This window comes from Neophocaena asiaeorientalis, unplaced genomic scaffold, assembly GCF_003031525.2.
Source record: "Neophocaena asiaeorientalis asiaeorientalis breed wild unplaced genomic scaffold, Neophocaena_asiaeorientalis_V1.1 scaffold196, whole genome shotgun sequence".
Classification (NCBI taxonomy): Eukaryota; Metazoa; Chordata; class Mammalia; order Artiodactyla; family Phocoenidae; genus Neophocaena; species Neophocaena asiaeorientalis.
In genome coordinates this window covers 3,679,461-3,705,502 of record NW_020173929.1, presented here as the reverse complement: position 1 = coordinate 3,705,502, position 26,042 = coordinate 3,679,461, and the positions used below count along the sequence as shown (strand labels likewise).

The following is a 26,042-nucleotide window of genomic DNA, read 5'->3' as shown; positions in this document are numbered from 1 at the left end:
CTCTGCCATTATAGCTGGAAACTGACCTTAGACAATGCATTAAAAATGGGTGTGGTTCTGTTCCAATAAAACTTTATTTAAAAAACAGGCAGGAAGCCGGATTTGGCCCATGGATCATAGTTTGCCAACTCTGGTAGAAAATATAGTTTATTTACATGACCCAGATAACTTTTTTTTCTACAACACCAATTCAAGACATTTCCCCCAAACTCTTTTGTAAAACTAAGGTGCATCTTACACATCTCTGCTTAACACTAGAAGATATGATATAATTTAATGAAGACTCTGTTCCGTGGTTTTCAAATCATGGGGATTCCTTGGAGGTAACTCAGGAGACCAAGGTGATAGTGAGAGTGGAGGGCTTGGGGGCCCAGCTTCTGCTTCAACGAGGAGCCCCTCTTGGATCCATTTTTAAAAATTAAATTGGTGGTCTTCATAAGAGTTTGTCTGAAAAAAAAAAAGGGGGCTTGGGAGGTAGAAAATAATTGAAAACCACTAATCCAGTCCAAATGGTTGGAGTTCATGTGCCCCTGCAGGTGTTTATCACATAGTTGCTCACAGAACAAATTAATACATACATTTTCTAAATGGATGGAGGGGGGTCAGGAAGGAGTTGCTTTGGGGTTATATTTGTGGCGTAGCGAATGTGCAGGGAACACAGACCAAAGGGTCTTATGCAGATTTAGACTCTGGACAAAGGCCACAGTGTCCCATGTAGAGCTGCGGGGAGGGCCTGCTTTCTGAGCCTGGTAAGGTGGCAGCAGCAGGCTGGCATGTGGCCGTCTTAGAGAGGCAAGGGAGAGAGTGGCTTGGACTTTACGTCCAGGCACAGGTTTAAATCTCTGCTTTGTCACTTAGTAGCTAGACAAGTTCTTTATTTAATCTCTGGTTATCTATTTGTCCATCTGGAAAACTGGAATGGTACTACTTCTCTTCTCAAGCTGTTGGGTGGATCAGATCAATTAACGATTCACTGCCGATTGCCTAGCACATTGCCAGGTGCTTGAGAAGTAGAAATATCCTTCTCCATTCTGTTCTCAAGGGTGTGGGATGAGCTCAGAGGCTTTGCGACCTTTTACCATCTCTTTCCTGTTGACTCCAATTTCCATTCCCCAATCTTCTCTTCTTAGGATGTGGCCAGGTTCTACGAGTCCCAAAGGGTCAGATTTTGTTGGAGAGCTACCCCCTGAATGCTCACTGCGAATGGACCATTCATGCCAAACCTGGGTTTACCATCCAGCTAAGGTAAGGGGCTGGGGTCAGAATTAGGGAGTCTGAGGTTATAAGGAAACACAGTAACAGGACCAAAGGTCCTGGATCCTAGTGACCAAGGGCTAATCATCAGAACTTCATTTTTAAAAGCAGAAAATGTATATTAGAATCTTTACCTCTCGGTGGTTTTGTGGGCTAAGGCCTGGGTAAAGCTATAGTCAATTAGATGTTTGTCATTCACTGCCCGACGACAGTGAGGCTTAGGTGAAGGTGACCCAAGGATAATACCAACAGAGCAGGACACTGAGAGCAGTCTATCCCCCAACCCCCAGATCCTGACCAAGTCTTCCTATTCACTCAGTACTGGACTAGACTCTATGGGAGGGAAGGGAAGAAATAAGGACAGGTCTAACCTTTAAGGGATTTGCCCTCTAGGCTGGGGTTTATGCTCATCACAGCTCCTTTCATTGCTGTTCTCAGAAGACAGCCACGCCCCTGCAGCCAATAAACTGATTATTTCACATGCGTGGAAGATAAGCTGATTCTTCTTATAGAGCTTTGGGGTCCTCACAAATGTGACTCATTTATGCCACAGTCCAAAGTATAGACCCAGGTTTATTGTAAGTATAGATAAATAACACGAGTGCATCCTGTTTTGTGAGACCTCCTCACTGCTGCATCCAGGTGCCTGAAACAGGACCCGGTACACACCACAGGTGCTTTGTATATGCCCAGTAGTGGGATTGCTGGGTCATATGGTAGTTCTATTTGTAGTTTTTTAAGGAACCTCCATACTGTTCTCCATAGTGGCTGTACCAATTCACGTTCCCAGCTTGGTGGATTCTTGTTGCATAAATAAAGTTGAAAGAAGTGCTCCCTGCTTCCAGTGTATCTTCTCTCCCCTGGCAAGCACCTCTGCTCTTCCTCTCTAGGGAAGCAGAGTGGCCCACTCTCCCCTGGGACATCTAGGGACATTGTCCACCTAGCTCTTCCCTTTTCTAACCAGTGGGGAGGTTGGCAGTGATGGAAATCTCTAATCTTCTAGGGCACAGGCTTTCAGTAGGTATTTTCTGGGTGGATCAATGCACCTGGAGGTGACCACATGCCAGCTGGCTCCTCCATGGTGTTCTGTCCTTCAGAGGGGCAATACGATACCCGCTTGGGAAAGATCCAGCAAATCAGGTCCCCTTCTCAATCCTTCTCATCAAAGCTGCGCTTAGTAGCTGGTCTTCTTGCTCCCCCAGGTCCTGGGGTTAGGGGTAAGCTTCTTTAAGTGGACTTTCCCGGAGGAAGATTAACTCAAGGAGGAAGTGAGAGGCCACACAGTTCTGCTGGATGGGCTCCATGCTGGGTCTGGCAGGATGATTAAGGCAGGTGTTAAATGCCACATGTTAATTTTTCAGCAGCTCAGGGACCAGGACCAGTGGTCCCCTCAGGGACCTCTAAAGAGCTTCTCAGGAGATACAGGATACAAAATAAATCCCCTCCCCCTAACCTCGCTAAACAAAAATCCAAAATGGTGGAAGGATTGAGAAGCACATCACCTGCCCGGGAAAGGGCCCTAGGAAGGATTGGAAATATGTAGATTTCTTTCCTTCCAGTCAAACCTGGACCTGCTGGCCAGGGATAATAATAAGGACATAAATACTCTGAAGCCTAGTGTTCAGCCCAAAAGCTGGCAGTCCTCCCTGATGCCCCCCTTTTCCATCACCTCCCACAGCCAGGTCATCACAAAATCTACTTCCTTACTTGTAAAATAATCTCAAGTCCATCCACTTTCTCTATTGCCAACAATTCCTTTGTTTTCTGGTTTCCTTGCTTATTGTCTGTCCCCCAGATCCGAACTCCATGAGGGCGGGCACTGTGTCTACTTGGAGCACTGCTGTACTTTCAGCACCTAGAACAGCGTCTGACACAGTGCAGACCTGCCACAAATGTGTTGAATAAGTGAACAAATGAATGAATGTAAATACAAGTTGCAACGTCTCATGTTTCAGTTTCAGAAAAAGCTGTGATCTCTGTTGGGTGGTGGCCTTGTCCCCGCTCCTACCCTTTTTAGACTAAGATACCAAAGCCCAGAGAAGGAAGTGATTGCTCAAGGCTCACAGTGAGTTGGTGGTGGCATCTGGCTGAGAAGTCAGATCCTTACATGCTACAGCACATTTCACAAAGTATGATTAATAGGACGTACACTCCCTAGCGAAAGATTTTGTGATAAAAATCTTTGAAAAATAAGCACTAAGCATACTCAGTGATTGGGTTTCTTTTTCAGTAAGACCTTTAAGAGCATTTAGAATATCCTGATTGTTCTCTAACTCTGGCTCTTGAAGTTTTTACCCAAGGTGGTAGAAATAGCCCAGGTCCCAACTTTTCAGGTTGTAGTTCTGAGCTCTTCTGTCTGTGCCTAACTTCTCCAAACTGTGAGGGACAAGATACAGACGTACATTTTGTGAACTTGATGCTTAGGTATGCCCTTGGGAATCTTCTAAAAAATGTCTTTTCCTCTCTTGCCCTGGGATGTGACTGCCTCTTTCCTTATCTCTTGGAAATGGGAGCTTAAGGTTACCTTCTGCTTTTTTGATCTGCTGCACCCCAGTATTTCCAAACCCAAGACCCCTTTAAGGTAATCACAGATATATCAGATCTCTTTCAATTCTGAAATTTCGATATGGTGCTACTTTTTCCACTCCTTGGGGCCAGAAGAATTGTTACCAAGAGAATAATTATCTTCTGATCCTTCCGTCAGACAGAAGAGCGTGCAGAGAGTTTTTTCCTTTACTTGGTCTTGCAAGACAACATACTCTTTTCCACGCTCCAGTTGTAAAATTACGATAGAGCATCCATTGTCATCTATTCGGCAATATTTGTTTATTGTTTCTATACGCCATGCACTGCGTTAGGCACTAAGCAAACAGTGGTGGAATAAGACAGGTGTCACACTCTACCCTCGAGGAATTTGCAGTCAAGGGGAGGAGACAGGCATGCACACACACTCACAAAGTCAAGGAGATAAATATGAGAAATTAAAACGTAGCTACGCATTATGAAGAAAACAATGGATCTCCTTTAGAAAGAGTTGTCAGGGAAGCCTCTTTGAGGAGAGAATATTTAAGCTGAGACCCGAGGATAGGAAAGAACCAGCCACGCAGCCTGGGAGGAGAAGTGCTCCTGGAAGAAGAGCCAGTGTGTGCAGAGATTCTCCAAATGGACTGTGGCGCCCCCCTCACTTGGGCATGCGCGTACACACACCTGCACACAGAATACCTACCTACACACATTAAAAGAAATGTATCTGACCTCAAGTCCTCCAGGACCATTGTCCTATCACATCAGGCCAATGGCACCACTCTTCAAGAGACCTGTTTATCATCTGGCCTTGGACTTGCCCAGGGGTGTAAGGACTATCTGGGGCCCACCTGTTTCCCGCTGTCACCCTCTCCACCCACAGGATCGTCATGCTGAGCCTGGAGTTTGACTACATGTGCCAGTATGACTACGTTGAGGTCCGTGACGGGGACAGCAGCGACAGTCAGATCATCAAGCGTTTCTGTGGCAATGAGCGGCCAGCTCCCATCCGAAGCTCGGGTTCCTCGCTCCACATCCTCTTCCACTCAGATGGCTCCAAGAACTTTGACGGCTTCCATGCCATCTTTGAGGAGATCACAGGTAAAGGCCAGGGAGACAAATGTCGCATTTTATGGCTGTGCTCCAGACAAACATTCCTTTCTGTGTACCCCGCTTCTCCCTGCCCAGCCTTGTTAAAACCCAGCGTGCTGGGTTCTCAGAAGCAACCTGCACGTTAAGAAGGTAGAGAGAGGAGCTTCCTTGGTGGCGCAGCGGTTGTGAGTCCGCCTGCTGATGCAGGGGATACGGGTTCGTGCCCCGGTCAGGGAAGATCCCACATGCTGCGGAGTGGCTGGGCCCGTGAGCCATGGCCGCTGAGCCTGCGTGTCCGGAGCCTGTGCTCCGCAACGGGAGAGGCCACAACAGTGAGAGGCCCGCGTATGGCAAAAAAAAAAAAAAAAAAAGCATGTAGAGAGAAATGGCAAGGGATATTTCAGAAACGCTCACTAGGACCAGAGCTAAGAATTATTAAATCACCCGTTTAAATGCTGCAGCACAGAGAGACCAGGTAATTTGTCTGTGGTTGCACAGCTCTGGGGGTGGAACCAGAGATCTGTACAGTTTGGCTCTAGAGCTTCTATTAGGGGCTCTCATGGTTAAGAGCATTGGCTTTGGTCCCTAGCAGATTAAGCCATGTGGCTTGGACAAGTTCTACTTCTCTGGGCCTCATGTTCCTAATCAGGGAATAAGGACATAAGCCTAGATCCTGCTCTGTTAAGGAGGTGCTGGAAGACAGAACAGATGAAGAGCTTAGCACAGTGTCTGGTACAGAGGAAGCCCTCAGTAGCCGCCTTGCCCCAGGCATGCCCTGAGCCTCCCTTTGTCATCTTTCAAATAGGTGTTCAAAGTCTTAAACTACATAGAAAATGCCACATACTTTATGAGTAACTCTGAGTCTGACTTCACCTCCTGTCCTGTTCATATTAGGAAGTGGGATTTGGCCAGAATGAACAAAGTGCTCAGTCCTCAGAGACTGGATTGCATCGGTTTTACAAAATAAACTCGAGCTGGAAGTTCTGTTGTTTTAATACTGAATTTTAAAAATTGCAGTTGACCATTATAGCTTCCTAATGGAAGGTGTGATACAGAAGTCTCAGGAAGGGAGGCGGGTAGTAGTGGCATCCGCCCTGTCCTTTCAGCAAGACCGGCAGACAGCCCACCCTCCCCAGCCCCCTCCCGCGGAGAATGGTCCCACAGGAGCTCTCAGCAGTTGCTCCTGTGTGACTGCCTCCTTCCGGGATGTCAGTCCTCTCTGCAGCTGCTCAGAGCCTGGGAGTTCTAGAAGCCTTGCTGCTGTGGTGCGGTCGGCCTGCGGCTGAATCCTTGCCCCTCGGTGGCGCCCTACCTGCTGAGGCTGAGATACATCTGGGGGTGTTTATGGCAGTCAGCAGTTGGGGGCAGCAGTGGCTCGCCAGCTTGTGACCCTGCGACTGAGGGGAGAGTTAGGAGGGTCTCTTCTTCAACCTCCCCTGGAGAACTCTGGAAACTCTGGTCTCCATTGTCAAACAGTCAGACAGAGCTCTTCCCGTTCCTCAAACACCCGAAGCGTCCCGCCTGTGCTCAAGTTATTCCCTCTGACTAAACCCACCTCCCAACTCCTGCCCATCAAGTCCCACCCTTCGAGGCCCTATCAGGCTTCTCCTCCCCTGTTAAGCCTTTTCCCTTGTCCTGATGGGCTGTGGCTTTGCCTTTTTCTGAATGTCTTCTAGCACTTTCTCTCTTTTCTGACACTAACTGAATCATGCTTCAGTTTATCGTCACTGCCTACTCTTCTTCCAAAGGCTCTGATCTGGTGAGTGGGAACTCCTGTTCAACTTTGTATCCCTCCAGTGCCTTACACAGAGCAAGCACTCAATTTGCGTTTGTTGAACTTGGCCGAGTGATATATTTCTACACCAGGGTAAATGAATGTGGAATTGGTGGGTAACAAGCAGACTAGTGTTTCCCAAAGTGTTCTCTGTAGAAAAATAGTCCCCAGGACACTCTGTAAAATGCAGTCTCTCAGGTCAGATAAGCCTGTGAAAGGTGGGACATTATGTACATTCTTAGAAATTCACAAGGCACCTCAGAATGTGGAGTGTTCTGAGAAGTTCTGCAGTAGAGAATCTGTTTAATTATCATTTAACACCAGTAGCATTTCCCCACCCTATCTGAGATCTTAACTCTCAGTATCTCAAGGGACTACTGTTTATAGAATGCGTGTTTGAAACTTCTTGAGTACACTTTCACTAGTGTCATGAAGATCATCTTCCGGTTCCTTTCCCCCAGTATCCCGGATACTGAGCTTCCTTGAAAAAAAAAGATGATCTATTACCCAAGGCTGCTGTCTCCCACGGAGCGCCTACAGGAGGGGGTGAAGCCCGCCGCCGCTTTAATTATGTGGTGCGCCTGTGTGTGTTGTCTCAGACTCTTTAAGTGTCTGGAGCACACTTCTGGGTCCTTGGAAAACATCAGATAACATCAGCAGCATTTGATTAATGAGCCGCTGTTTTAGGCAACCTCAAACAATGGTAACATGATATCGATAAAAGGAGTTAAAAAATTGCAAGAAGACTGACAAGTGAAAGACCGGAGGCTTGAAGAAACTGACTCACTGCACAGGGGCACTGAGAGAAGTTGCCTTTTCTCTTACAGCGTGTTCCTCGTCGCCTTGTTTCCATGATGGCACTTGCCTTCTTGACAACACCGGATCTTACAAGTGCGCCTGTCTGGCAGGCTACACCGGGCAGCACTGTGAAAATCGTGAGTGTGCCTCCGGAGTGGGAGTTAAGGTGTCACGTGGGGCTGGCATGGAGAGGGTTTGGGGAGCTTGCCGGGGGCGTTGTTCCCTGCTGTCTACCATGGTCCCTCCAAGATGGTGGATAATGTGGGCTTTGCCATTGAGTGGATCTCAAGAGGGCTGGGCTACCTTTGAGTCAGGATGTCTGGAACCACCGAGTTTTGTCCTCAACTGCTGCAGATACCTCTCAAAAAGATACGCCTTCAGTGACCTTGAATAATATTCCGAGCTCAAACACAGTGAGAAAGTGTCAACAGTAGAAAGCCACAATCATACACCCACCTGGGGCCCAGAGTCTGAACTCCCTGTCCATCCCAGGATCCAAATTTTGGAGTCATGCCAGCTATGGAATTCCACACATCCTTCTCTAGGATGGCTCCCCTTCTGCTGTCACCACTCAAGTCCCACCTCCTGCCTGAGCTGTATCCTGGCTGTCCCATTGAGTCACCCACACTCTCAGACACAAGTCAGAAGCAGAACCGTAGTAGTATTACCAAACCAAACTTGGGTCTGCTCGCCCACGTGCAGTGAAGCCAATCTACTGACACCGGGCTGTGGTGAAGGAAAGTGCGGCATTTATCATAGGGCACCCTACAAGGAGTCCAGGACAGCTAGGGCTAGGAAAAGCCAGAAGTCCCCGAAGGGTTTCAGCAAAGCATTTTTAAAGGCCAGGTGAGGGAGGGCGGGTCACAGGGTATGTGATCAGCTCGTGTACAATTCTCTGATCAGTTGATGGTGAGGTAACAGAGTGGTGTCAGAGGGATTAACATTATCAGTCCTTAGGTGCCAGTAGGTCTGGGAGCTACATGCCCATGATCATCAATTAGTTAATTTCTTCCACTTGGTGGTGGTTTTAGCATCTGTAAAACAACTCAGGAAATGTGCACCAGATACTCTTACCTAGGTACTTCAGAGAGGAGCTACAGCGGAGGATATGGGGGGGGGGGAGTCTGTCCCGGGAAGGGTCCATAGGGTCCTGCTCAGTTACAGTGGCCCTCATTAACCCTGGTTCAACCAAACAGCAGAAATAAGAAGAAACAAACACAAAGGAATAACTCACTCCGAAGCAGGTAGAAGTTTCTAATTCATGTTCTTGAAAGGCAGATCATGACTCTTCTCCGATATTAGACTCAGACTTTTGCCAGAGGAGAGAAACTAGAACATGTATCTGATGGGGCAAATCCATTGCCCTGCGGAAGGGTGCAAATGCTGACCACTGCCCACGCCAGCATCAGGTGACATCCAGCCCAGTGGTGCCGTACCCAGGACTGTGCCATTGGCAGAGAGGAACTTAAAATACACACTATGACTAGGAATCACCTGTCAAGGGTATCTGGTAACCGAGACCCTGTGTGTATCCTAACAGAAGTTTGAGACTTAAAACAGGTGCCGCAAACTGCAGCTGTCAACACGGAATGAGACGTTTGGAAGAACAAGAGGAATCAAAATGTGGGGAAAGCCAAGGAGGGCAGCTAATGACCTAGGCAGGGTTCCCCTGAAGCAAATCCTGACATGCGGATGTGTGTGGACATGCCCCCAGGCGAAGCTGGTAAGGGAGTGGGGAAGCTGGGCCAGGAGGGAAGGAAGCCAAGCAGAGTCATGGTTTCAGGCAAAATCCCAGCCTTAGTGTTAACAGGCAATGGACTCCGGAATGTGAAGTACATCTCAGACTGTGTCCTGGCTTTAATGCAAGGCAGCTGGGCTTTCATAGCCCAACTGCAATCGGTGATTGGCTAAGGGCTGCCTTGGGCGAGCAGGACGTGATTAAGTTTCTACGCTGTGTGCCAGAGTGGTTCCAATAACCCTTGAGCAGTGGAAGAGTTGGTAGGTGCAGGCCATTGGAAGTAAAACAGTGTAGACTGGGCGGGGGAGAGAAGATAAAGGGCATCCAAGGACAGAGCACCAGCAGTGTTTGCTACCATCACTTCTAACTAGCATGCACAGGTAACTTTGGGGTCATCCTATATATAAGGGGCCTGGTCTGACAGCATTCTATAAAGTTCATGCATTTTTTCAATTAATTTCATGAACTTGCCTTGCAATCAATGTAGACAGAAGCCAGTTTCGGTAGCGTGTCCTTGAGTGTACATTTCATTCTACTCAAAGCACTCCTTGCTTTGGGGTGGCACAGCTGACCTGAGTGTGATTATGCCGGATTCTTAGAAAATGATGTTCTGCTTTGTGGTTCCTGCCTCGTTTAAGTTCACTGGGTGGTGTGCAAGGTAGAGAAGAGAAATGTTGCTTTCCCTTTGTTTCAAGAATTTGTATATGGAGTGATTCTGGAGTCTTGACAGTGGCAAATCCTGAGTTCTACCCTTTAGATGCAGAGGGGGAACAAAAAAGGAAAGCTTAAATTCTTGGTGAACTAACTGTACGATATTAGAGCTTTGATAAATAAAGGTAAAATTGGAGCGAAGTTAAAACATCACCAAATTAGTCAAAATGCCTTTAAGAAGCTGGATCAAATCATGGAGGGGCGGGTGGAGGTGGGGGGAAGGAAATTGGTCCAAAAGTTTTGAGTAAAATATTTATGAGTAGCTTTTGAGCCAAAAAAAACCCGACTTCTCTTCATTGTTATTCTATCCAGCAAAATACCAAAACAAAACAAAACAATTAACCATGACGAAAAACATGTAATGTCATTATGAACTGATTCCTAGCTTGGTTCAAAAACTGTCTCAAATCACTTTTGGTCTCAAATCACTTTCCGTCTCAAAACATCAGTATAGATGGTCAAGAGAATTCTTCCTAGCTACTTTACAAAATGTTGTTCAAAAACCGTGATTTCCTTAGTACCCTATAGTTGTGACTGGGTGAAGATATTGGTGGTGGATATCTGATATGCCATTTGCTAGCGTCAATGTAGGGGACCAAATGTTTGATTATTTACTGTAAGATTTAGGTCTGTTTTTCCTTTTAGGAAATTCAGCATGAATTCCAACTAACTCAATGAGGGAATGATCACAATTGGCTGTGGCAGTTTACCTTGTAATTTCTGAACAAACGTTAACCATTTTTCCTGAGCAGTCTATCATCTAGAAAAAGAAAAAAGAAAAGAAAAAAAAACTTTATTGTTTTTCTCATGAGTATATCAAAAAACCGAACAAACCTCCCTGGAGGAAATTCTTTCAAAATTAATAAGAAACTGAAGCATTCTGGGATTCTCCAAATTCTAAATTGTCCAGATTGGACTAGGCATATGTTTTTTAAAAAATGGCTTTAAAAGCGCCAAAGCCGGGCTTCCCTGGTGGTGCAGTGGTTGAGAGTCCGTCTGCCGATGCAGGAGACACGGGTTCGTGCCCCAGTCCGGGAAGACCCCACATGCCACGGAGCGGCTGGGCCCGTGAGCCATGGCCGCTGAGCCTGTGCGTCCAGAGCCTGTGCTCCACAATGGGAGAGGCCACAACAGTGAGAGGCCCGCGTACCGAAAAAAAAAAAAAAAAAGCGCCAAAGCCAATATTAATGAGAATTGCATCTTTTGTTTATGTAGCACCAAATCTGATGAGGGAGAACCACTTCATAGTTGCTGCTTTAATGCACTGCTCTCCTAAAGGTTTTGTGGAAAGGTAGATGACCCTTTAAGCAAATGAAGGATTTGAAGTACAGGGTACAAGACCCTGATCCCGGTCAAATTGAAAACCAGAGGCCAGAATTCCTCATTTCCCACGTTGTTCACAATCTCTCTGACACCATTCTCACCACCTGGCTTGATGAGACTCCAGGTGATGGATCGATGGGCTGTGGTTACCATCCTGTCTCATTATCAAGTCCTCCCAGAGGGCTTCCCTTCCCAGGTAAAGCCCACCTGTCTCTCTTTTCTAGAGTCCCGATTGACTGTCTCTTGATATGAGCTATTCTCTTTATTTTCTTTGTGTCTGTGTATATCGGTGAGTGGGAGTGGAATAGAAATAGATTTTCTACTAAACTACAGAAGAAATATATACTTGTAAAAACAATCAAACAGTACAGAGGTGTATAAAATAAAAAGAGAACATTGTTTTCCCTGACCAATCCCGGTTCCCAGGGGAACCACTGTTAACAACTAGGTGAGTATCCTTCCAAACTTTTTCTATGACATGCAAACCTAGGTTGTCTATATGTTTTCAGCTGGGGGAGATTTTGTCCCCTGCTCCCACCCCCTGTGGACTTTTGGCAAACTGGAAACTTTATTGGTTGTCATAATAGCAAGGGGGGAGAGTGCTACTGACATTTGGTGGGTAGAGGCCAGGGATGCTGCCAAACATCCTACAATACACAGGACAGCCTCCACCACAAAGAGTTATCTGGCCCAAAGATCAGTAGTGCCAAGGTTGAGAAACCCTGTTTTAAACAAAAGTGGATTAAAGTATGCATACAATGTTTCAACTTTTTGTTTTCCGTGCTCATATCATAGATATTTTTTCCAGGTCATTCCTTGTTGGTCTCCCTCATGGGGGAAAGAAATGGCTGCTCAGGACTCCATTGTATGGGTGTCTATACAATCATATCATCACTCCACCCCTTAAGATGGACTCGATACCACGTTTAATATTTTTACTATTATGAAGAAAGCTGCAGTGAATAGCCTAACATATGTTTCTTTGCTCACATGCAGAGGTATTTTTGTAAGACAAATTCCTAGATGTTGAACTGTTCGTCCAAAGGGTACACGTATTTAAACTTTGGAGAGCTGTTGTCAAAATGGCCACCAAAAGGTTTTACCAGATTTTACAAGATGAACCATTTTAAATGCCAGTCCTCAAAATAAGAATCAGAAATTGCAGGTCAGAAGCCAGGGTCTATTCTTGTCAAGCTGGAAACGGATTTATTTTAGAAGGAATTCTGTGGGTCTGAGGGGAGATGTCTCGTTCAGATTTTGTGTTGTAGTAGATGAAGAAGAAGATACTGTCAACACAGGTTTGCCCTGTTCGGTTAGGGAGAGGGTGCAAGAGCCCCGAGGACAACCTTCAAGGACGGCTACCCCAGCCTTCTCCTCAAATTTTTTACAAGGAGCAACAACCTTCCTGCTCCCAGGTGAACTCCTCTGAGAACAAAAAGAGGGGAGTGGCCCCTCCTCGGCTTTGGGGCCAAGCTAACCTCCTGCCAGCACCCTCCGTGACCCCAACCTCCCTGGGCCACCGTGTAAGAAACTGGGGCCCCTTTCTTTCCCTCTGAAATTTCCTGTTTCTTTGTGTGGAACACGAGGACAAAATAAGTTCTTGAGTAAACGGTCGGAATCTTGTTTTGAAAAAGTGGAGAGCGAGGGATTCATTGCCCCGCTCCAGTTTCCATGTTGCCTTTGTTCCTCTGGCCCAGTTGACGGTGCCGGGGTCTCCCCTCTGCATCCTAATGAAGGGTGATGAAACGGGCTAAATCTTGGGGCACAGTGCTCATACTGCAGGCTCTGACGCGCCTTTGAACAACACGAATCGGCTTCCACCAATTAAAGAAAAATGGTGTCTCTGGATTCATCGGGGTTTTGGAGCATCAGAAGGTTTCCCACTAGCCTGTCCCAAGGACTGAGAAGAAAAGAGCCCAGGATGAGAGGCACACTTTATACTTCAGCTTCAAAGGGCCAACCCGCGTTTCTCAGCAGAATAAGTGATTGGGAGCTTTGGGGTTTTCAAGGAGACGTTAACACTGATGCAGTGAGGATGTACTGAGACCCCTAGTGGGTCACAATTGCCTCTCCCATCACAGATAAATAACGTGCCTCAGGTTAGCTGGAATTAATGCAAATTCTTGTAAGATCTCTTAGGGGAGGTATGGTAAAAATGGAATTATTTCACTGGCTTTTTTGCAGTTCTAAAGGCCTATTTCATCCTTAACATGTGGAAGACGGGTGCACCTTTGTTCACAGTGAGATGATGCAATCCTGGGTGAAGAGCTTGGACTCTGGTCAGAAAGACTTTGGTTTGGTTCTAAGCCTGCAATTAACCAGCCCAGTAAATCTCGAGCAGGTCATTCATCTCCTATGAGCCTCAGTTTCGCCACTTATAAATTCCAGGAAAATATTATCTAATTCTTCTTAGGGGTGATGGCAGGGATGGAATGAGATGATCCATGTAAGGCACTTATATATAGATATTGATGTTATTATATTGAATAATAGAAGCAGTTATTCTTATTACTACTTTTGGCCCCATGTGGCCATTTCAAAGTTTGGCAGAAAGCAGGGATTCTCTAGACGAGGGGTTAGGATAACAGCACTAGTTTCTACAAACTAGATGATCATGACAAACCTTTCTTAGGGTTTAAGAAAATTCTCACAAGACTTTCTAAGTTTTCTCTGTGAACCCTTCCTCCTGAATCATTGCCAGACACTAAGTATTGCTACCATTACACCAGTATCCAGGCAAGAAAGATTGGGTTTTAAAGGACAGGTAGATACTGCCAGTGCCCTTGTCATAAAGGAACCCTGGATCCCAGGAGAAGACATGCACATTGCCATGATGGATGGGGAGTCTTTGGAGCCAGAACAGCCAGGAAGGGGCTGTTAGAGGTGATAAGTGGAGTAATGTCAGGGGGAACTAGATTGGGAAACTCCAGAGCAGGTTGCCCCAAGCATCATGTTATCTAGTCAGCCTCCTTATTTTCTCATGGGACTTTTTAATGGTCACTCATTTAACATGGGGTGGGCTGTATGTCAGTCCCCTGTGGTTATGCAGGAAACCAAAGCTCCAGAGCATCCCTTACATATTTTATTAGAGTAACAGGGTAGAAAAGAGAATACACAGTCTGCCCTGAGAGGGTATGAAGGGTATAGGGATAACCCCAAGGGAAACAGTCCCAGGGAATCTGTAGTTGTTACCCACCAGCACTTGGTAACCCAGAGCCTTCAGAGAGTGGAGGAGCCCGGAAAGATGACTAGCTAGTGGACTGCTTACTTCTTACACATCCCCTATACCCGAGCCTCCCACCTCCTCTCCCTCCCTAACATGGAGGTGAATCTCTGCCATCCTTCTTAGCATGTTTAGAGGGATGCTGTCTCATTTGGATTCAGATCTGGAAAGCCAAAGAGGTCACTGAACACAGTAGAAGCTGCCCTTGTATAGTTATCAAGGTATTTGTTTGTTTGCTTTTATAATTTAGGGGAAATTTTCCTTTTCATTTGGATCATTCCTTCTTGGTAATTCTGAGTCTACATAGACCTAGTGACGTTTTAGTGTTAACTCTGCTGGGCTCCATGCGCCTGTGGCCTCTTAACCAAGGTATTGCCTCTTCTCATTCAGAGTAAGGTGATTGGGGTTGGTATATAAGGGATGCATTTTGCTAGTCAGTAATTGTTTTAGTTATGGATGGCATTCCAGCCAAATAATAAGAGGACAGGTCAGGCCTCCTAAACAACTCTCCAGCCTGACTGTCTCCAAGAGTTTGGGGTGGAGCGCCCATGAGTGTGGAATGGGCCACGTCCACCATTGTTTTACTAAGACTTTGCCTGCTTCTTGTTGGGGCCCCCTTGGCTTTTGCTTTGGCAGACGTGGTCACTGAGGCAGAACTTAATGCAGGGGGTGGATTTTATTTTGGTTTTGGGTTAAGAGGTAACCCATTAGAGCTGGGATGGACTGTATGCCCATGCAGGGAAGTGGGAGGAAGATGCAGAGTAGAAGAACTTGAGAGCAAAGCAGAATTAACTTCTGACGGAAACAAACATCCCTGCTGTCACAGACCCTGAGACTCCAGCCCCTTGACAAAGGCTACAGAGTTCCCACTTTTCCTTAAAGCCTCCTGCCTTGTGGGGTGTTCACTACCTGTCCCTCACCCTGCTTCAGAAGGTGAAAGCTTCCTCTCTGCAAAACACAAGACATCCTTATTGGTATCCAAGTATTAAAAATTACAACAGTAGTTATTCTCACGATTCTCAATATAGGTCAAGCTCTGTGCTTTATGTGACACTGTCTCATTTCATTGTCACGACATCCCCCTGGGGTAGGTACTGTTATCCTCCCCGCTTTGCAGATTCATCCGGCCGGACATTTTTGAGTGTCTGTTAGGTACCAGGCACTGAGGAGATAAGGCAGGGCTCTTTGGTGTGTCTCCCCCTCCATTAGGCAGAACTGTTAAACAATTCCAGCCTTAGCCTGAGGAGAGTGGTCACGCCATATATTTCCCAGCGACAACTTTTTCTAGAAAGGCCTTTGGTAATGGTGGTGGTGGTGAGAATTACTAAGTTGGCAGGATCTCTTAGGACTCACGTGTTCTCAGAAGCTCAGGACTCCTCCGCAGGGTCATTCTCTTCATCCCCAAGGCTAAACAGAATCGTATTGCCTTGTTTGGGCCATTTTCATTGGGATGTATTTTATATTTGAAAAGTTAACTATGAATGCCATGGGGGACATTTCCCCTGGTAGTTTAGTGTTATTACCCCCCTAGCCCCATCCCCAGGAGCTGACTCAGAAACCTTCTGAGATTTGTGGGAGCCCTAAGAGGACTTACTGAGCACATCGGCTAGGTAGAAGACAGCTAAGTTTCTATAGTTATGTAGGTTGCTCATCGGCTCTACCGAATGAGGATGTGTGAGGTTCATTTTTTTGTTTTGTTTTTTTCAATTAATTTTTATTGGAGTATAGTTGCTTTACAATGTTGTGTTAGCTTTTGCTGTACGGCAGAGTAAATCAGCTGTACGTATACACATATCCCCTCTTTTTGGATTTCCTTCCCATTTAGGTCACCCTCAGAGCATTGAGTAGAGTTGCCTGTGCTATACAGTAGGTTCTCATTAGCTATCGATTTTATACATAGTAGTGTATATATGTCGATCCCAATCTCCCAATTCATCCCAACCCCCACCAAAAGACCAGAACTTTCTGAGGATGTTTTGAAGCTGACCCATCTCTCAGGCACAGGGAGTTTCAGCTGTCTAATGAAATAGGCCATCCAAATACCAGAAAAGTGGTATCCAAAAGACACAGTGTACCCAAAGCCAAGGACAATACTGATTAAGATCAATAGCCTCAGCCTCCAGATTGCTGCCAGATGAACAAATAGCAGTGTGTGTGTGCGGTCCAAGCATAATGGCACACGGGCAGTCTCATTCACAACTTCGGAAGGCTGGAAGCCATCAGGGCGGCAGGGTTCCATTGGCTGGACAGCGATCAAAAGGGTTTTCAGTGGGGGTTTATATCACCAGTTGGTATCATTATTCCTGGTCGGGGGAGACCTGTGGGGAAGTAAAAGATGTTGGGTCCAGAGGCACCAGACGCAGATGTTAGCTGAATAGGAAGAAGTGAGGAAGAGATGCGAGCCCGTCCAATGGTTGTCTCTGGGTGTTGGTCTCAGATTAAGTTGGGTTTCCAGAATGAAGGAAGTCCCGATGAGAAAGTTAATGCCTTTCCCAAACAGAACTTTAATTCTGTCACAAATCATTCCCTTGACTTTTTGATGAGTGAGAATGGGTGGATACCAAGAATATGTTAAGGATTGAGACTAACACCCCAGCTCACACTGCCAGCTAGATAACGGGGTAATGAATATTGTTGACATCTTTTTCCCTTGCTGGAACTCTCAAGATAATCTTACAGCTCTGAAACCCAGCTCCTGTTAAAGAGACAGAGTAGTCCTCTTAGTTTTTTTGCTCAGGTGGCTCTCTGGCTACCCTAGATATATCATTAATATAAAATTAGAGGAAAAAAGTATGCTTTTTTTAGGTGCAGTTTTGTAAATCACATCAAACCATTCCTGAAAGCAAGCAGGGTATAAGTGATAATTAAAGTAAAACAATTTAGAAGTGGGACAAGAACAAGCGACGGAGAACACTAGGTGGTGCAAGAAAATTAATCAACGAAGTGGACAGCCAGCAGCGCTTCACCAGCCTTTCTCTACAGAGAGACTTACAGGGCTTCCAAAAGGCAAAGCGGTGATTGGGTTCTTTGGTTCTTAGGGGCTTCTTCTAGATGTTGTCTCCAAATTTGAACTTACAGCTTTGAGAACAAAGGAAAAGACAAATATTCTTGAAGTCTGGTATATCATACTGAAATTCTAGACTCGTTCATAAGGAGATAGTTTGTGAACAGGGATATACTGGTAGAGAGCAATATAATGGAGCAAGAGGTATGTTTTCTTGCCACAGCTGGAACTGCTCCCTGAGTTTTGTGATTATTTGGGGAATGGGAAAGTGGGTCCACTCCCTAAATTAGGGATGAAGAGTGTGAACTTCCTTCTCTTATGGTCCATATAGTTGATCTGACAAGAAGGCACAAAAACGTGGTGTTATTTGTGTGTACCAAAAAGCTACTTTTCCTTAAAATGTCTCTACGTTATCCTGACTTACTCCCTGACGTCTTCATCATTGTGTCCATTTCTGATAGACCTTCTGGACCTGGTCATATTAGCTACTTTATATTGGGTATGAATCTTCGTGCACCAATCAGGGGAGAAAAAGATACAACTTTATTTGCTTTAAATGAACTTAAATCTAAGACCCACAATTCAGGCCCGTGAGAAGTTCTATACCCCAGGGCTGTAAAAAGGTCCCTGGCTTCCCACAGACAGCACCAAATCAGCAGGGAGAATCCTTGGATGGTGGATTCCGCGTCTACACTGTTTAGCTTAGGGAAGTCCATTGTCTTAGAGCACCTGACCCCTTCAGGTCAAACAGCCCTGCTGGTAGGGGTGGGGGTGGGATGCTGGAGCCTGAGATATCTGTGGAGGCTGGAGACCCTCTGATGAGACGCAGCCTTTCTAGTTGCAGTCATCCTCCTCAAGATCTCCCAGGAGTGCTGAAAGGCAAACAGGGCCCTATGCCCAGGGCTGAGATGACAACCTCTCTCGGGTCTCATCACCTCCCAGGAGTGTTGCCCTAGGGAGGCATGAGGGGCTCTGGTACTCAGGGCTAAGAAAACAGCAGAGCTGTCTTAGCTTAGTTTCTCCCCAAACCAGACCCTGAGCCACATTTGGGTCCAAATGATTTATTAAAGGAACTACTCTCGGGATCAACCAGTAAGGGAATTGCAGAAGCAAAATAGGAAAGAGGAAAAAACCCAGCACGAGTGATTTCAACTGAACTCCCAGACTCAGCCTGATCCTGTGGGGTGCTGGGAAGTGTAAATTACACCTCGAGAAACAGGAGTTGGGCTTTTGTACTTCCACACCCATCAGTCACTGGCTACAGCCAACCCTGAGGTGGGCATGAGGGAACAAAAACCTAGGCATTTTTTTAGCTCTTCATATGGGCAAGATGGTGCCCATGCCAAAGGGGCAGTCCTGTGAAGGTGGCAGGTGCCAGCTCTCAGCAGCAAAGCACACCTGTAGAAGCTGAGTTGGTAAAAGGATACAAGGAGACCTGGATGGGGCACCAGTAGTGATCACTGGAAGAACCATCCCACAGCCATTGCATCTCCTCTGTAAAGTGGTATCACAGCCAACTGCCTAATACTGTTGCCCTGAGAAAAAAAGAAAACGAGGGAAGGACTTTCTTTAAATGTTTATCTGAAACAGTATCCATAGAAATGCATCCCAAGTACTATTTTGTTCGAAAGATAGACTGTAAAGGCATGCTAACCTTAATGTGTTCATATCCCTGGGCCGAGTCCCAAAAGTAACAGGACAATGTGCTATTTATTACTAATTATATAATATTTTACTTAGCAAAAAGCAAGAGCTTGATGGTCCTTCACACCGGAGATGCAGATGTTGTAAATTCTCATTTGGCTTTGTGGAAAAACATCCGTCCTACTGAGGGGAAATGAAATCCAAAGTTCTTGAAAAATCAAATAGAAAAGAATCATGAGTCTGTTCAGTGGGGAGATACAGAGCCTTCTAACCAGAGACCCACAGGGGTAAAAGAGAGGGAGTTGGGAAATCTAACCCTGGGGAGATGGGCTTTTGAGACGCAGATGCTCTATGAATCCAACAGGTAGAAGTCTAAACAGGGAGAGAAAAGGATGGATAGAGGAAGTCTTAGAATTCTCTTCAAAAACATCATAGGAGTGCTTCCCTGGTGGCACAGTGGTTAAGAGTCCGCCTGCCGATGCAGAGGACACGGGTTCGTGCCCCGGTCCGGGAGGATCCCACATGCCGCGGAGCGGCTGGGTCCATGAGCCATGGCCGCTGAGCCTGCGCGTCCGGAGCCTGTGCTCCGCAACGGGAGAGGCCACAACAGTGAGAGGCCCGCGAACCGCAAAAAAAACCAAAAAAGCAAAAAGAAACATCATAGGAGAGGGTACAGAAGGAAGAGAGACGAATGCCCAGTAGATGTTTGATATAGGAATATAATTTTAAGCCTTCATTACACAGGATTAAAATAGATGAATGTACAGAGACCATGGTTGGTACCCAGAAGTCTGAATCAACACACTGGACCCAGATCTGGAAGCCCATCACGTTACCAAGAAGCCAAAAAATATTGCTTTATACTTGAATGTGCCAATAATGGGCCTTTAGGTTCCTTTATGGGTTTTTCTTTAAGGTGTATGAATTTGGGGAATTGATTTTTAAAGGCAGTAGGGTGCTTTGTAAATAAAGGCAAAAACGGGAATTAGAGACTGTGTAGTTTAAATTACTCCTCAAAACCACCCCAGCCAGAAAAATGTTATTATCTCGTTTTATAGATGAGAAAAGCAAGTCTTGGAGAAATTAATTAATTTTCCCAGGCTCTGGTTTATTAAGTGGAAGAATGAATACATTTTAGCCTTTATCCCTTCCACCCGCAAACAGACATTTGTTGAACACCTACTGTGTGCTCATTCTGGACACTGAGGACCAAATGATTATTTAAGCCTATGGCTATCTGATCCTGGAGAACATTGTTCTTCCACCAGAGTCTAGTGACAAAACTCATTTAAATCTGAGTTCATGGAAAGTTGGATTAGTCTGTGATTATGCAAGATGGTAAAGAGATTTGCATGGGTTGGAGAGGGTATGGGAACACACACACAAAAAAAGGCATGAAGACTTAATGCTAGATTTATAGGCTTAGTGGGGAGGACCCAAACCATTTTGCCTGATACTTTAAAATATAATAACAATAGAAACAACAACAAAAATAATAAACTCTTATGGCTGCCTTTTCTGATTATAAAACTTCTAAAAAAAAAGTAGAAAGAAGCAAAAAACATTCTCAGCGTTAGAAACCAGAGATAACGACTGTAATTATTTTAAAGGATGTTTTTCCGGTCTTTTAACCCTTTGGCTCCTTAAATTGTTTTTCTTTGGTTTTGGTTTTGAAGAGTTTTATATGATATGTCTATGTGTGGTTTTCTTCAGATTTATCTGGTTTGGGACTTTGTAAATCTGTAGGTTGATGTCTTTCATCAGAAAAATTTCAATTATTATCTCTTTACATATTGGTTTTGCTCCATTCTCTCTCTCTTCTTCTGGGATGCCAATTACACGTATTTATTAACCTCCTCACTGTATCCTTACATTTTCCTTACATTTTTCACCTTTTTGAGTCTTGGGGTTTGTTCTGAACCTTTTCTTTGAAGTTATCTTTCAGTTTGTTAATCCCCTTACACTGTATCCGGTTTGCTATTAAACTCAGCCACTGAATTTTTACTTTATGTCATTATAACTTTTTGAGTTCTAGATTTCTCCTTTGGCTATTTTTTAAGGTTTTCAGTTTTCTACCAAAGTTCTCAATTTTGTCTTTTATTTCCTTGAATATATTCAGTCTATTTATTTTTCAGTAGTGTCAGACAACTACATTATCTGAATCCTTTATGAATCTGTTTCTAATGTCTGCATTTCTCTTGAATTTCAGCCATACAGTCTCACCTTCCATTGAACCCTCACTTGGAAGCATCATTCAGCTCAACCCTGGTGACATTTCATGAGCATAACTTAAAACCAAATAAATCGTTCTCCGTTCTAAGATTCTAGCAAGTTTAAGGTGCACCGTTGATTTAATTATAGCTGTTCTGGGGATTGGGAGTAAAGAAATATTACAGGAAATGTAGGCATGTGACCTGATTTCAGACACATCACGTTATAAAGGAATAGGCATTTAAGAATTATAGAAATACGGCAGAATTCCTCAGCCGTGGGCAGACCTGTTTGGATATCTTGAGTCCGTTTCCCTTTAAATCTTCCTTTAAAGCCTCTTCAGTGAGAGGAAGAAAGAACCTGAATTGTCCTGAGGCTTTATTACCTCCAAGAGCTCAAGAACTCTCCAATGTTCCTGCCAGTTAAACGCACATGAAATGTAACAGAAATAGGATCCATGAGAATCCTGCACGTAGGAGATCATGGAGCGGGAGCCAACTGGACCAGGAAGCTACTTACTTCTAAGAGGAGAAAAATGCAACGATTAGGCTTACAGTAGACGCCTCTTCTTGCCTTCTGCTGAGACTGATGTGGCTAGAGGCTAGTTCGTTTTCTTTCAGTATTCCAAGATGAGTCTTAAGTATCACCCGATCGTTCTTGGCCATGAGCTCTAGCAAGCAAAGCTCAAAATGAATGAGGAGCTACACTTGAATTACACAAATCATAGCCCTTTGATATAGCCTAACAGGCCACAGATTCAAGTGTCTGCCAGAGCCAGGCAGCTGGTCGCTGGGGGCCTGTGGCCGAGGCAAGGCTGTGTGGTCCAGTCCAGGCAGGGAGCTCCTCCCCACACCAGCTGATTCTTGCCGTGTGAGCATACAGACCCAGGGTTTCTGGAACTGAATTTTGTCAGAAGCCAGGAACACAGATTTCTGTGAGAAATGCCCTGATTTTTATGTTGACAGTGAATTCCATTTTCTAAAACTTGCATGTATAACACATGTTTTTGAGATGGTTGAAGTCTGTGGCCTCTTGCTGGTTGTTTCTGGGCTACATGTTCAGCATTGAATGAGTCTGTAGTATAAGAAGGTGGCCCCATTACTGAAGCAATATGGAATGCTTGCTCTCGCATCATAGAGGGATTCCTGGAAATATAAGCACTGGGGGACTTTCTGAGTCCACTTGAAGCTTCAGAAAAGTGCATTGCCCTCACTATACCATTTCAGTATTTTTTTTTTTTTTTTTTTTTTTTTTGCGGTACGCGGGCCTCTCACCGTTGTGGCCTCTCCCGTTGCGGAGCACAGGCTCCGGACGCGCAGGCTCAGTGGCCATGGCTCACGGGCCCAGCCGCTCCGCGGCATGTGGGATCTTCCTGGACCGGGGCACGACCCCGCGTCCCCTGCATCAGCAGGTGGACTCCCAACCACCGTGCCACCAGGGAAGCCTGCATTTCAGTATTTTTTTTAAACAGCTCACTCAGTGAGGTCCTTTTTTGACACTTAAAATGGGGCTTTGGAGTCAACCCTCAGGGAAACTGCTCAAAGTACATAACCCAAAACACACAGAGTGTCATTGAGATCATCTGTCATGTGATCTACAGGCAGTCTTAGAGCAGACAAACCAGAAACTTGGACAATATTAGCAACCTTGCCAAATTGCACAGAGGAATATTCATAAATTTTTAATTCTCAAATATTGTAGAAGTATTATATGAATGGACATTAATTTCTTGCCTGGAGGCAAGCAAGTAAGTTGTTTGAAAGGTAACTGGGACATTTATGGGAAGTAAAGCATGTCCAGTGGATAATTGTATTGCGTGGGGAATGAACCTGTGTCTTAGAAAAAATGATTAAAAAGAGACTAGGGAGGCTGATAGAGTGATTGGTACCCAAACTCAGTAATTAAATGTTGAATTCTTCAGGGGACTTACTCTGTGTCCTTAGGCAAGTAATATTCAATAATTTGCCATAATCTATTTGAGAAAAATATGTTATCTAGCTGATAGAATATGTCCAGGATATATCTAATATCCTGTTCAGTGCTTAGAATAGCTGGTGATGCCAATTTTACTCTAAGTAGCTGTGCAACATGAATTAGAGAATAGAGGTATCTTTGTAATGAATATTGTTAAATGTTTAGATGGAGCGTTATATTTGGAGATCAAGGGAATTTGTTGTATCTCTGAATTTATATTGTCCTCTAGTGTTCTTTAATTACAACTTCTAACACACTAATGTTCCAGCAGATGAAATATAAAATCTAAATTTATATATGTACTCATTTAGAATCTGTTCTACTTTCTGGGTACAACACAAATAGGAAACTGAATAGTCTGGTTTAATTGCCTAAGCTTTAGGGAACAAAGGAGATGATATTACAACACTGAAAGCCAATAACCCTTGTATACTGATCATAAAAACTTAGGCAAAATGTGTATTTTGTCCAGGCCTGGCCATCTCCCACAGTTTGAGAAACAAATGAACATGATTATATGAGAGACCGTTGTAGTGTCAAATTTATTTGTATCTGGGATGAAACACTTCTCAATTTAAGAATAAATCGTAAAAACAAGGGGAAGATATGTCTAATGCATGCATTTTTCTATTATGAGTTTTCTCTTAGTAATTCCTTTGAGTACCATTGTTAGCAGGTTCTGTATCACTGCGTTTTTAATTCAGTGAGACTTGTAAAGATTTGATACTAAAATGGAATGCTTCAGACTATTAATAGCTCTCCTTTTCTTTCCACTTTCAGTCCTTGAAGAAAGAAACTGCTCAGACCCTGGGGACCCAGTCAATGGGTACAAGAAAATTACAGGAGGCCCTGAGCTTATCAATGGGCGCTATGCAAAAATTGGCACCGTCTTGACCTTCTTTTGTAACAACTCCTATGTTCTTAGTGGCAATGAGATGAGAACTTGCCAGCAGAATGGAGAGTGGTCGGGGAAACAACCCATCTGCATAAAAGGTAACTTGCAAATAATTTTGAAGTCTGTAGAAATAGATGGAGTTGCTGGACATTTTGGTAGCTCTCATACATGTTTTTGAGCCCCTGGAAAAATGCCTTCTATCTTAAGTTCTCACTGGAACCATACATTACTTTTAGGTTGGAAATCATCCATAAAACATTTGCTTCTTTTTTGAACAGCCAAAGGACCTGCTTTTCCTAATCACAATGTCTTGATGTGATCAAGAAGAGTGATGTAGTTAACAGAGCAGTTTAGGAAAGATGACAAGGCTGAGTTTTATACATGCAAACCCAAGCATAGATTTGAAGCAATTAAAATGCATTTATATGGCTACATTTATCTACTGTCTATGCAATATTAAATTAGTGCAAGAAATAAAAGAACTCAGTAGACACATCATCCCTGCCAGCCTATGTGGAGGGAGGTTTGAGATGTTAAGATGTTTAAAAGCATCTTAAAAAGACAGTAAACCCTTGAACGTTCAAAGGAGAGTTATAGAACAAATGAGTGGTGTATATTCTGAGAAGGAGTGAAATAGAGACGATTGCATGTAGCAGAGAGCACTGGAACCTGTCTGAGAAGCAGGGAAGGATTTATAGAGGTAAAGAGGAGTTGGGATGATATTCCAGTTAGAAGACAAAGGGAAGGTGGTGTAGGCAGAAGTGAAAGAATCATGGTAAACAAAAAGTGAATCAGTCCTGGAATCTGGGAGGGACATTTTAAAAGGTAGCTGGGGACCAGAACGAATGGAACGTTGCATAGGGAAGTTTGGACCTTACCCCACTTGAGAGTGGGCGTGCATAGTTTCTTGCTGAGTTGATTCCCTAGTTGCTCCAGGTCGACAGCCCCTCTCCTTTTGGTGGCAGGTCACAGTTATCTAGCTGTTTCCTGGGAAGAAAAGCATATCCTTAGCCTAGATTATCCAGATAATTGCTTCAATCCTCCACTTTCCCTTCTGAGTGTTTGTCAACAACCTGAATCATGGGAAAAGGAACGAAAGAAAGATTTGTGAAAGGAAGAAATCACTTTAGACTTTAGCCAGGAGCAAGCTTCATCCTCACCAGCACAGACTCTGATTCTTGATTTCATTAAGTATGGAAACGGTGTTACATATGTCCTTGGAGATTTTTGTCAACTCTTCTCTTACAAATTAATACAAGCAGAGTTCCCTAGGTTGCTAATTAGACGAATGTTGGCTGCTTGATTGGGAAAGTGAGATGGGAAGGATTCCTTTTCACTTGTGAAGAAAGAGAGACTTCAAAAAAATTAAACTGGGCTTTGAGTTGCCCTCAAAGGACCCTTAGGAGCCTTAGTTGCAGAGACATGGAGGAATCAGTTACTCAAGATTTATTGACGGTTGACACTGCTGTCTGGTTTTAAATGAGAGCCCTGTGATTCACTATGCTGGGCTATATTTTAGAAGCTTGATCTTGGCTTTTATTCTGTATTGATTAAGTTCGCCAATACTATTTATGTGAACAGATAATCCTAATCTATTAATTATCATTGTTTCATATCACCTGGGGGGAGCAGCTCTGCAGAGGTGTTTATTCTACTTGGGTTCTTCAAAGGGGGTTGCCAATTTAGATAAAACTCAGCATGCTCTTTTGCTAAGGGAGCTGTCCACGTCTGGCTAATGTATCTTACCTTTGAAAGCCTGAGCAATGTGCACTGGTCTCCAGAAAGGGTGGTCAGGTATGAACCTGAACTGAATGATGTGAACAGTTAATGTGGAAAAGGATTACGCAGCACTGGCTTTTTTTTTTTTTTTTTTTTTTT

General features: G+C 44.5%; 1 protein-coding gene across 1 annotated transcript in view; it reads left to right on the top strand.

The window, feature by feature from the left end:
• The window catches only part of PAMR1 (peptidase domain containing associated with muscle regeneration 1), a 69,863-nt gene that overhangs the window by 36,482 nt on the left and 7,339 nt on the right, over nt 1–26,042 (top strand). The window contains exons 4-7 of the mRNA XM_024752593.1: nt 1,131–1,245; nt 4,661–4,878; nt 7,471–7,578; nt 24,050–24,262. Coding sequence (XP_024608361.1) covers nt 1,131–1,245; nt 4,661–4,878; nt 7,471–7,578; nt 24,050–24,262 — 654 coding nt within the window. The remainder of the gene's footprint in view (nt 1–1,130; nt 1,246–4,660; nt 4,879–7,470; nt 7,579–24,049; nt 24,263–26,042) is intronic.